General features: G+C 43.3%; 1 protein-coding gene across 1 annotated transcript in view; it reads right to left on the bottom strand.

The window, feature by feature from the left end:
• Positions 1–254: 254 nt before the first annotated feature.
• LOC111872402 (sodium channel protein Nach) overlaps positions 255–12,615 on the bottom strand; it is a 22,414-nt gene continuing 10,053 nt past the window's right edge. The window contains exons 4-10 of the mRNA XM_023866257.2: positions 9,416–9,572; positions 8,204–8,337; positions 6,996–7,098; positions 4,976–5,276; positions 3,034–3,175; positions 2,785–2,897; positions 255–1,195 (exon numbers count right to left, since the gene is read on the bottom strand). Coding sequence (XP_023722025.2) covers positions 969–1,195; positions 2,785–2,897; positions 3,034–3,175; positions 4,976–5,276; positions 6,996–7,098; positions 8,204–8,337; positions 9,416–9,572 — 1,177 coding nt within the window. The 3' untranslated portion in view covers positions 255–968. The remainder of the gene's footprint in view (positions 1,196–2,784; positions 2,898–3,033; positions 3,176–4,975; positions 5,277–6,995; positions 7,099–8,203; positions 8,338–9,415; positions 9,573–12,615) is intronic.

Genomic DNA, 12,615 nt, shown 5'->3' with positions numbered 1-12,615 from the left:
GCCTTGTGGCTGTTGACTCAGCACAGAAGTAATAAGGAATTGAATTGAATTATTATTACTGTTGCATCACACTCTACACGTAACTGCCAAGTAAGCAAGGAGCTAACTAATGATCTAACAGCATAAGTAATTAACTGACTTGAACATAGTTCTTACTGAGAAGCAAATAGGTGCCCTGCTGTTCCAGAAATTCCCAGCATTTTATGTTACCCGAAGGTTCATTACCGTGTTCACAACAGCCCGACACTGATCCCTTACCTGAGCCAGATGAATCCATTTAATATAATCCCATCCTATGTCTTCAAGAACCATTTTAATATTATTTTCCTATCTTCGCATAGGTTTTCATAATTGTCTCTTTCCTTGAGATTTTTCCAACAGAAATTTGTAAGCACTTCTCTTCTGTGCCATGCATGCTACATGCGCCTGTTCATCTCATAGTACTTGATTTGATCATTTGAATGATATCAGCCTCCTCAGTGTATAATTTTCTCCTTCCTCCTGTCACGTCCAAATATTCTCAGATTTAGTTTATGCTCTTACCAGGTTCCACACCGATACAAAACTACAGTTTTGTTAAATTTGAGGTTCTCACAGCCGTGACTGGGATATAAAGCCTTGTGGTCTGGTAAAAGTCAACCGACGTTTCGGAGGATCATAACATCCAAAGGAAAAAAGCATTAGGCAGCAACGCTGTGCTTTCTTCCTTGCTTTACACTTCGATCCTGAAGATGGAGGCGATATGTTCCTCCGAAAAGTCGATTGAATTTTACCGGCATCTACGACAGTACATCCAAGAACACAGAAAGTTTTCTAAATGATAGTTTTGTCTTTACGTTTTTAGACAGCAAACGGAAAGACAAAAAGTTCTGAATCGAATGGTAGCAGACATCCGCTGAATTTCATCTACTCTTAATTGTTTCTTTTTCAGACAAAATTAAATGCAATTAAGAGCGTATGAAGCCAATTTATTGGGCCCACGGAATATTTGCCGACTTAATTGTACCGAACGCTGCAATGGAGCGTGTTACGCGCATAGATGGCTGTTGCACTGCTGCTGGGCGGCGTGTTGTAATCTTCTTGTGGTGCCTCATCCAGACCTTGCATCCCAGCCGCAGTGTAAAGTAGTACGCGAACTCCAGACCGCTCAGAACGCTGCACCCAAGAAAGAAACTGACCGTTCCTCCAAAAGACACTGCAAAGAAAGTACGTCATGAAACATTCGTGGGAACATATGCTTCATCATCTTGCAGTTGGGTCCGTATCATAACTCATTTTACCTAAGGTATGATGCACGTTGTTTCCTGAGAGGATTTCCATTTATTTTTACCAAACTTCGTGTTCAATTAAGTACCACACGTGCTTCGCAAGATCTAGGATTTCATGACAGTGATCTGTTGATAAAGTGATGAATCCTGTGGATGTTATCCATCATCTTAATTGTTATTTGGGAGCTGGGTTAGCGACTGGCTACGGGCTGGACGGCAAAGGGATCTGAGTTCCAGACCTGGTAGGGTCAAGATTTTTCTTCTCTTCCCGTCCAGACAGTTTCTGAAGCCCCCCTAACCTCCAATCTAATGTGTAATGGGTTCTTTCCCCTGGGCGTGAAGCTCACCTCTCACCTCCAAATAGTCCCGAGATCGAGAATATGTGGAACTATACCGCCACTTCCCCATATGTCTTCATGGCGTAGTGCTTCATTAGTTGAGGACAGGGACAAATTTACATTTTCTTATTATCCGAGATGTGAAAGTAAATTTATCCCTGTAACAGGCCGTGGAGGCCCATAGGGTTGTGAGATGTTGAGGTTCCCACATTTTCTAGACAATCTGCTTACAGATGGCGGTAAGGTTGTCAGCCTTACGCGCCGGTCTCCCCTTACCCCCAAGAATATTCCTGGTACTCATTTCTGTTAGAGGCTGAGTCGACCCCAGGGGCATAGTGCGGCTGGAAGGATTTAATATCTGAGATGAAGTTCGGATACCGGACTCTGTTCCGTCCTCAGAAAGACCTAATTTTTGGCCCAAACACTAGATCTAGTCCCTGTCTCTGGATATTAAGACTAATACAACTCACCACTGAGTTACGGGTTCAGTTCTGGGCAACTTCGTGTTATACTTGTAATGTTTCTTCGGTTTTATCGTGTTAATTACCGTTTCACCATTGCTCCATACTACTCTACACCACCCTCTGAGGTGTGCGATAGCCCTGACAGGCAGCACCTTATCACATCCTCGACCTTTAAGATGGTGGCTTCATCTCAGACCCGGTACTTTTCTGGTTACAGGGCGAGAATCTGAAGCAGAGATCGTATTTTGTCCTCCACACAAATTTGATTTTACAGTCACGACCTACCCATTATGCTTTCATTTTATGCACGTTGTGTAAAGAACTCATGACAACATGATATTTGAGGCTCGTGGTGTTGTTAATATTACGGTCGTCTGGAATGTGACGCAGTTTAGTCTGGTAGAAAGGTACTAGTGTTTCGGCCAAGACAGTCTACCAAAGTAAGAAGTTTGTTCAAATGAAACCCGTTTGCGGCACACATTATTACATGGCTGTGTGCATGGTACACCAGCAACCAAACACGAGCTGTACAACAGATCGCGTCCTTTGGAGTAAAATGGAACAGTGGGTGCCTCAGCGCTCACGAGAGTCTGTTAATAACGGTCTTTACTCCTAGAATAATCCTCGAACGGGTTTCATTTGAACAGGCCCCAACCACGGTAACAACAGTTTAATACGACATAAACGGGAGCAAACGAAGAGTCACGATCCTACCCAGAAGATCTTCGAAGCTGTAGATGACGTCCCTTCTAAGACGCGTCTTAGTGAAAGTCTTAATTCCCACGAAGAACTGGACAGATAGTTCGGAAACCGCGTAATCCGAAATCCTAGAACAAAGAAATTCAACTGTTCCAAATAAATGACAGCCTAACTGACATTTGTAGAAAATGCCTGTTTGTGTGTAGTTAACGAGCTGTGAGTAACTAGTGCTACGTGTAAGCATTACTCAATCACTTTTCTTACAGTGGGTATGCGCCGTCACTCTCCACTGAGTAGCGTGTCAACTCGCACGTCTCATAACAGGAACACTGAACGTTTTCAGTCAAGTTGCTTTTGAATCTGGAAAGGCAGGCCATTCCTCTCGCGTCGCAGACTTTCCCTCCACCTGGTCAACAGTGATATTTGAAGTGAGATTTGAGATCATAAAGATTAATCTTTCTGTGGTCATTCCTTGTTGTTTGAGACGATAGTTTCTAGCTTCTTGGAGGAACGTTCTGTTTCCATCTTCAGAAAATTTTCTGTTCTTACGTTGGAGCCCACAGTTTCTTGCGAAACCTTGATCACATAGAAAACAAAAAGTCAGGGGGGCGGGCATATAGAGCAAAATTATTTCATAAGATAAGGTAAAGTTGTCTCTGTATTTAATTACTTAAGGATTATACCATGAAGACATAAGGGGGGTGGAGTTGTGTCTCCATCTTTCTTGACCTCGGCGCTAGATGGAGGTGAGTGGTTAGTTTCACGCCCCTGCTGCTTTACCCCCGGGGAAACAGTCCCCGGTAACTATTGGATATGAGGCTGGGTGGGACTAGGGAGTTGGTCTATTTCATAAGCCTGCCTCTACTTTCTTCTCAAAATAAGGACAGTAGGCTGAACATCGGTGATTTTTAAAGTATTATTTTTCTTTTCTAAGACGTAAAATGATAATGTGAAGGAGTTTCGTGCAATAAGAGACCACACAGTCATGGTCGGCATGATGCAGAACTGGGGAAGTGACCCATTTTACAGCCTCCTGCGTTTATGGCTTTTCATTAAAGAAAAATCATTTTTTTTTCATACCGTGGCCATTAAGTTGCAGTCAATTTAACATGTTATGTATCAATGTAAGTGCAACTGTGAACTGCATTGTTGCCTAATTGTGTAACCTCAAACCAGTAGCAACATAGAATTGTTGCTACCAGCTGACGCCATATTTCTATTGATATTTCTTTGACTGCTGTTTCAAGATTTACGAAATCAGTGACGGATTTCGTCACAGCGTCTTGAATTTCATTTTGCAGTGACGAAATTTGGACAAATTTGATCTATTCTCATTAGAGAAGGCAGAATTTATCGCCCACTGAGGCAGTATTTAGGCTTATACTGATGCTATACTCCATATTTGTTAAGTTCTAATTTCTTTGCAACAGTAAAGTTAACGTGACGAATGTGCAAACTTTCGAGGTGGGTACACTTATAAATATCATAAATTTGCCTGTGTATGGATTCTGAATTGTTGTATGACGTTATAGACTCGAGTAAATTGCCTCCACTTGTTTTATTTGTAGTTATGAGACGCCTCAGTCAGAAACGCTTGACTGTACAAATTCACTTGATCTGATGATAGTAGATATTGAATCTCAAAGAAGTGACGGTGGCCTAGTTTAAGGTACTATCTCGGAATTGTCATTAAGGGGGTGAGAAAGACGACGAAAGTCTAAGGATATTTGATACCTCGGTCTAGATTCGAACACAGTTTCTCCGGAATATAAGTAAGAAGCAAAAAATAAGCAATTATGATTCAGTATATTTTAACCAGTCATTGCAATAATTTCTATCAATTAATTAAATCAACCTGAGGGTCAATTAATTTGTCCAGTTTCAGCACCGAATGTTGGAGTTCTCTCTCTCTCTCTGTCTTTCCTGTTGCTCCCACTTGGAGCATAGGCCATCCGTAAAACGCTTTGCTTCAATTCAGTTTCTTAATTCTAAGAAAATCGGTAGGACTCCTTGGACGGGGGATCAGCCCGTTGCAAGGCCGATACCTGCATGAAGACAGAATAAACACGAACATCCATGCATTAAGTAGGATTCGAACCCATGATCCCAGCGTTCGAGAAAGCTAAAACTGTTCATGCCTTAGACCGCGCGGTCTCTGTGATCGGTTAAAGTTGGGGTTACCTGAGCGCAAAGAATTCTCACTGACCCAGAGTCCTATAGAAGAATGGGATACAGCCACACACCCTCGAAGCCGCTCGTCGCCTGCACGCCATATTGCACAGATTATATGTGTAGAACGGAAGTGTAGGTTCTCTGGACGAAACTTGATGGTATTTCACTTCATCCCGGAAGAGACAGCGTCTCTGCTCCGGGTTCAGACGCCTGAGTTCCGGTGAAGCGACAGTCTGTTTGTGTTGCACGTACACTTCGCGTTCAAAACCTCGGAACTCCCAGTGTGGCTTGCTTCTAGGGATCAAGGGCATATCATCCGTGGAATGTACGTACAGCTGGGGAAGAAAATGAAACATTGCCATTGTGAGCAGTAGGGAGCCCGTTACTGTGTAACAGGGAAAGCACTGTGCTTCGATTTATTTAATGTTTAGGTTGTCATAGCGGTGAACATGAAGCTGGCTTCTGCTGGTTTCTTTCTTGATTTAGAATTTTACCCTGAAGATGGAGGCGATATGTTCCTCCGAAACGTTGGGATTACTCTGAAATACACGGCGTTTCAACACACAAGCCTGTTGATTGTCTGAAACATGTTTGAGGGTACGTTGCACCTTGAATAAGAAACCTTACCGAAGAAGTAACTGGAAACGGGAGTAGACGTGGGTAGACGCCGTCCATTTAGCTCCAGAGCACTTCGTTTCGAGGACGCTATTTCCAGTACCTTAATCCGCCATAGCTGTCGTGCACAACAGAATGGACAAATTCGCGACTATACTCGTACATTGTAACAATTTGCTTTCAGCATTCGCTGATTATTCCCCGGGATTTTCTACTAAACTGCAGATTCTGCTAGTTCTCAGCTGGAATGTCTACCTAGTTCTGAACCAGAACGTCTACTTCTGAACTGGAGATTTGAACTGGAACGTCTGTGTACTTCCAAATTGGAGATTATAAGCAGTTCTGAATTGGAACGTCTATTTACTTCTGAGCTGGAGATTATAAGCAGTTCTGAAGTGGAACATCTACCTAGTTCTGAACCGGAGATTATAAGCAGTTCTGAAATGGAACGTCTACCTAGTTCTGAACTGGAGATTATAAGCAGTTCTGAACTGGAACATCTTCCTAGTTCTGAACTGGAGCGTCTACCTAATTCTGAAACAGAGGCTCTACCTCAAACCCTGTTTATTACACATAGGACAGAGTGAAGGCAGTGGGAAGTTACGAAACACGCTTCTACTAAGAGCAGTCGAAGCAGAGGAATTCTGCGAGGAATGCCGCAGGATGCCGTGACGTCGATTGATGCGAATGTTGATGGTCGTGTAAACATGTCACTGAAATGTTAGTTGGCAAAGGAAATATTGCAGTAATTAATTACGATAACGTCAGGAACTCGTATAATTGCGTTTTGTTAGTGTTTTTACACAACCAGGCCTCCAGATTCACAAGGCGATAACTGGTTTCTTGTTCCAAATGCGACAGCAGCGCCAAGTGCGTGCTTGTTCCAGCAATTAAGCGGCGTGGACAGTCAACTGTTTCTACGAGGCGTGAGATCTCGGCGGCACTGGAGATTAATGTCGCCATGTTGCGCATTATGGTATCGCGCGTCGAGCTGGTTATTGTAGCGGCAATGCTCCGTTAGATTCTCTGCACGGACATCAGCAATCCCGATTGAGGTTATTCGTGGTTTTCCTCAGTCCCTCGAGGCAAATACCGGGGTACAACTGCGATTGGGTCACTACCGTTTCCTAGCAGACTCCTTCCAATTCATCATTCATCAGTTATCCTAGCATCTGATGCTATATGGTCTAGATTAGTGTACCGCCCCCTGGGGGCTGTGGGATTACCTATTGGGGCACTGGAGGTGGGCCTCTCCGAGCGCGTTTTACTTGTTTACTATTGAAGTGATACCGACATCGTCGTCGAATATTCTACAAAATAGACATCGTGTAGTCTGGTAACAACGTTTCGGAGAAGCACACTGCTTCATCATTAACAGGACGAGAACCATTATAGGTGGGTAGCCTATATTTAGGAGGAAGATGTTTCCTCAGCTTTACCTTTAAGTCAGTCGGCAGACTGGAGACGTGAATTCCACGGGGCAAGTCTTCATAGCGACACGGCGTCACCAGATCTTCACTTGGCGATGGTGGCGACGCGTTCCTGGAAGAATGGAGCAGGTTGACAAAGCGGTAAATCTCAAGAAGTAGTCGTTTCCTGTTACCGACCGTCCTGGCTGAAGTTTTTCTTATTCTGTTCCATTTCTCTAGAAGATTTCAAGATGGATAGTTCAGGATTCTTCCCACTGGCAGGATTTTGCACTGATGGTGATGAACACTCGCATTCTGTCACCACAGTAGTAGTTAATAATAAATAAGACCGTGTCATAGCTCAGGCAGTTAGTCGTCCGGGTTCGAGCCCATGTCAGGTCATGTGGAATGTGATAAACAAAGTGGCACTGGGGCAGGCTTTCTCAGAGTACTTCGGTTTCCCCTGCCAATTCTCATTCAGCCGACTGCTGCACACTCATCATCTATCACCCGGGGCTCGTACAATAGGCCACTAGTGGGTAACATACCGAGCGGACTCAGTCTCACCCCACCCCAAGAAAGAAATAACAAATATATTAATAAATAAAGAGATAGGAGTATATCGAAATGCGTACAGATTAACGAAACAGCTGAATACAAAGGCCGTTGAATAAGTAAAATAAATTAATTTTGAGGTTGTGACGTCAATGAATGCATAGATGGTGGTCTTTTGGGCTATGACACTTTTTATCCTAAAGATGGAGGCAATATATTCCTCCGAAACACCTATAACTACTAACGAGACTGCATTCTCCTATAACGATTTATGACATTACAGTCTCTACCGTGATGATTGCGGAAGTATGTTGTTCCGAAAGTTTTGTAACCACTTAGAGACTAATTTTATTACCCTAAATATGGAGGCAGTACGATCCTCCGAAACATGGTAACTACAGGTTTCCACCCTGACAAAGGAGGCAACGTGTCCTCCGAGTAATGGTAACTACTTATCATAATACTACAAATTTACAGCCTGATGACGGAAGCAATATGTTCTTCCGAAACGTTGGTAACCACCTACAAGACTACAAATTTCTACCCTGAAGGTGTGGGTAGGAGATGGTGACAATATCTTAGTATATATATCTACACTGAAGATGGACGTAATAGTTTCCTCCGAAACGTCGGCAATCACCAACGAGACCACAATACAGAAGAGAAAGGGACTTCCCCGTTACCGCGGCGCAAAGAGATGGGTAATGCTAGATCCCCACGTGAAGCAGAGGCCCAGTTCGCTGAGTGTGGGTCGCAGTTTTACTCGGGTCTCTTCGTCCATGAGGCTGATGTCGTACTGCTGCAGGCGATTCTGAACCTGGGAACATGAAGAGAAACTTATGTATCTTCTTGCAGTGGCTCGGCGCCGCCTCGGCTTAGCAAAAGTTCCTAACTTCGCGCACGTGCACAAAGATCAGCTTCCTCAGTCAGCCTATTCAGGTTTCCATCAGTTAATAGTTAGAGTCGGTATAGTGACGGGGCACGGGTTAAACGACCCGGGTTCGATTTCCGGCAGGTACAAGGGTTTCCTCTTCTCCATAGCGTCCCTAGGACATGAAGCTGACCACTCACTTCCATCCAGTGCCGAGGTCAAGAATGGTGGAACTATACCTCCACTCCCCCATATGTCTTCATAGCGTAGTGCTTAATAATTAAACACTCAGATAAATTTACCTTTATTGTTCATTAATATTTATCTATATTTTACAAATGTTATGTGACATTTTTAAAATTATAATCAGGTAAATTTTACTATATAACTTTCCCAGAATATCCCGTCCCCCTATCCAACTGCTAGAGCCCCCCTCAGGGGGCACGTTCCGTATTTTGGAGACCATTGTCTTCCTGTATGCTACTGGACAATTAATTTCTCTGAATGGTCATAGGTTCGTGTAACCTGTAAGGTAAAGTTGCCCTTATGCTTAACAAATTAGATGTTACGGCATAAAGGCGTATGGAAAAGTGGATATATAGATCCATGTATTCTTCACTTCGGCACTAGTCGAAGATTAATAGTCAGCATCATGCCCCTACCGCTTTAACCCCGGGGAGAGAGCCCCCGGTACATAATGAATAAGGGGCTGGGTAAGCCCCAGAGCCGGTATCGACGAGAAAAATTCTCGCTCCTAGCAGGTCTCAAACTGCCACCCCTCAGTCGTTCAGGACGTAGCCAGTCGATATATCAACTGCGATATCTCAGCCTCTGAGGCCGTGCATTCTGGTAGAAGGTTACCGACGTTTCGAATAAACCTACTGCCTCTGTCCTCAATGTCGAATTTTAAGCCAAGCAAAGAAGAATTAAACAACAAGCAGAAGGCGCTTGCCTGCAAGCAGACGTTGCTCTGCAACGTAACGTAAAGGAACAGTCAGGAAAATTGGTTCATTTTCATTCTTACCTTCGTGGCTAGATCTTCAAGGTCTCCTATCTTATCCAGTGTTGTGTCTTTTTCATATCTCTCGAATTCATGCAAGTTGTACAAGGATGCGTTGGTCAGGGTATTCAGGAAACCGAGGTAGTACTCCATCTTGTGGTCATCAACATTTCCCCACATCCTGTTCACATAACAGGGCGTTAGAAAACTAAATAAGCAACTGAGAAACAAAATATTATGATATAAACATGACTGACTAAAATTAAGTCAGGACAAACCAGTTAACTAAGAAAGTAAACCTTTGTAGCTAAAACTAAATGAACGATGTTTGAAATTTCGAAATTCTTTAGCTAGAACTTCAGCTCACTGGGAACAATTTTTCCCATTTGTCGCACCCACTAATTTGTCTGCGCTTTCATTTCACTACGCAAAATGAACGAAATTTGGCACAGTAAATTTTAGAAGAGGGGTCTCCCCCCTACACTGATCGGGTCACCACTTCCCATTTCGAACTGTACCTTGAAATAAGCCACGACAACTTATTGCTTCATTGACTTAATTAATTTATTTACTACTATTTAGTGTATGGTATAGCTACTTATTCTTTTGCCGGTCACGGTAGCCGAGCGGTCTAAGGCATGCACTGTCTTCGCTCGCTCGGAAGCCGAGATCGTGGGTTCGAATCCCACTCAGGGCATGGATATTTGTGTGCGTTTTTCTGTGTTTGTCTACAGGTAGAGGCCTTGCGACGAGCTGATCACTCGCCCAAGGAGTCCTACCGAATGTGTAAGATCTACATAAACCGAAGTGAATGGAGAAGTTCATGGAGGTAGGCCTAGGCCCACTGGGGCTGTAGCGCCAAGGAAAAAAAAGGCAAATCATGAAAATCTTCAGAATACACGCATGTAAGATTTGGGGTTGTCACGACGGTGATTATGAAGAATGTCGTCTTCTGGGATGTGGCGTCGTGTAGATCTTATATAAAGTGTGTGTAAGGGCGGCCGCACACCAACTGCGTCAAGACAAGCATCAAGACATGGACAAAAGACGCAGTCTTGCTTCATTCGTGATTGGTCAGCACGAAGCTGACGTCAGCATCATGACTCAGACCGATGTGCGACGGTTTTCGTAATCGCATTAGTTTCAACTGTGCTCCTTTCTTTGCGTCATGTCACAGACATCGTGTCTAGACTGTTACATGTCTTGATGCATGCCGGTGTGCGGCCTATCCACCTGCTCACGCTGATTCTTCGTTCGCGGATTTTTGTACCCTGAAGATGGAGGTGATACGTTCCCCCGAAACGTCGCTTTACGCTAGATCTTCAGAATAGTTTGTGTCCCGGCCGAAATTAGAACCGGACAGAAGTGTTAACACCTGAGACAACTGGATAAGCCAGTATTTCGATTTCGCGGAAAATAAAAAATTTCATTCAACAAAAAAATAACGTGTGCAGTTGGTACAGCGTTGTTCATGAATAGGCGGAACCACCAGTTGTCTAAGTGCTATGTACATATAGTGCCTCTCCCCAACCACTCATCACGTAGCGTGTTCTGTTGACAGCATTTGAAGACCTGAACATGCCAGCACATGAGAAGTTGGTTTTTGTGGTGTGGCACCAGACAGCGCTACTTGTAACGCGCGTGGATGCTGCACTCACAGAGACTCTCAATCAGATAGAGAGCGTTGAACTTGCATTAAACCTCCTCGCTGCAACCCTGAAGTTGGAAGCAAATGTTCATTATTTGTCTGTCTAAAACATCTCTGTGGGTACATCGTCGCGTGAGTAGGTAACATTAGGGAAGAAAAGTCCTATTGCATACAACGAGATGGTCGGTATAGCGATATTTGTTCCCATCGTACGTGGGAGAGTCAGTAAATACGTCACAAATATAAGTAAAACAGCTGCAATGGACGTAGTAGGTTTTCTATGTGTATCACTAGGTAGCAGCTTCATGACAGTCTAGAAAGAAGACGCGCATGCGCATGTTGAGAGGCTGGTTTGAGTAGTGAAAACGGTGACCGTGCTCGAGGCGTGTAATACCGAAGAGCACCGTTCTGTTATGCTTTTTTTGTGGACAAAAGGACTCAATGCAAAGGATATCCACAAAGAAATGTTTCCTGTTTATGGTGGAAAGTGTTTGTCGCGTAAAGCGGTTCACAGCCGGGTTGAGAAATTCTGTCAAGGACGTTCGAAAGTCGCACATGATACCCGACCAGCTACGGAAGTGGCTGAGGCAACAGTCAAAATACTTTTATGCTGCGTGTTTCGACGCTCTGGTAAAGCTTTGGGACAATTTTATCAGTTATATGTCGAGAAATAATTTCTTTTCTTTCGTGTTTGAATATCACATGTTTCGCGTTTTATATCCATTTTTGACCTATTTACTGACTCTCCCTCGTATTTTAAAAATATACTTTAGTAACTTTTTAATAATTACGTAACTATCTACGTCACTGGGTGGTGAAGAAGCAACCGCAAAAATTGTTTTCACACAATTTATGGTGTCCTAAAGCAGAATTAGAGAATTTGGTTCATAGAGCGGAAGGGAACAGAGGAAACCAGGAATTAATAATGAAATTAAATAATAAAGAAATATATAAATAAATAAAGGGAAAGACAAGTAAATAGGTAAGCATGATTTTGTAAACAAAATTTAAAAGTAAACAATGAATTAAGTACATAACTAAATACATAAATTAACAAGAAAAGAAAATGTAGATTACCCTTTTCAGGAATATATGGCCATGTTATCAGATACCAAATTTTTTTTGGGAATCTGCTGCCACCATCTTCAGGGTGGAGACTATCCACTTCACATTTGTTCCATATCAGAGACATTACTAACAGATAATTGTAGGGAGTCCACCGGCTGAAATGAGTAGGAGACCATTCGGTGTTTATATTCACTCCAGTTATCCTCCAACGAAGAGTAGGCGAGAGTTTTGTAGAACTCACTGACGTGTTGAACTGCACTGGACAAACCGAAAGGCCGATATTTTTGGCTTGCACAGAACACGAGGGCGGACTTTGGTAACTTCCTCGATAGAGTTTTATTTAAAACATGTCTCTGTTTGAAGAAAACAGTCTTCTGGGATGTGGCATCGTGTAGATGTGGTGTTAACCGACGTTTCGGAGGAACGTATCGCCTCCATCTTCAGGGTAGAAAGAAAAATAAGAAAATCCGCAAGCGAAGAGACCGTGAGAACCGGTATTTTTCGTTCT

Source organism: Cryptotermes secundus, unplaced genomic scaffold, assembly GCF_002891405.2.
Source record: "Cryptotermes secundus unplaced genomic scaffold, Csec_1.0 scaffold247, whole genome shotgun sequence".
NCBI lineage: Eukaryota > Metazoa > Arthropoda > Insecta > Blattodea > Kalotermitidae > Cryptotermes > Cryptotermes secundus.
The sequence above is the reverse complement of the archived record's forward strand: the minus strand, read 5'-3'. Positions and strand labels throughout refer to the sequence as shown.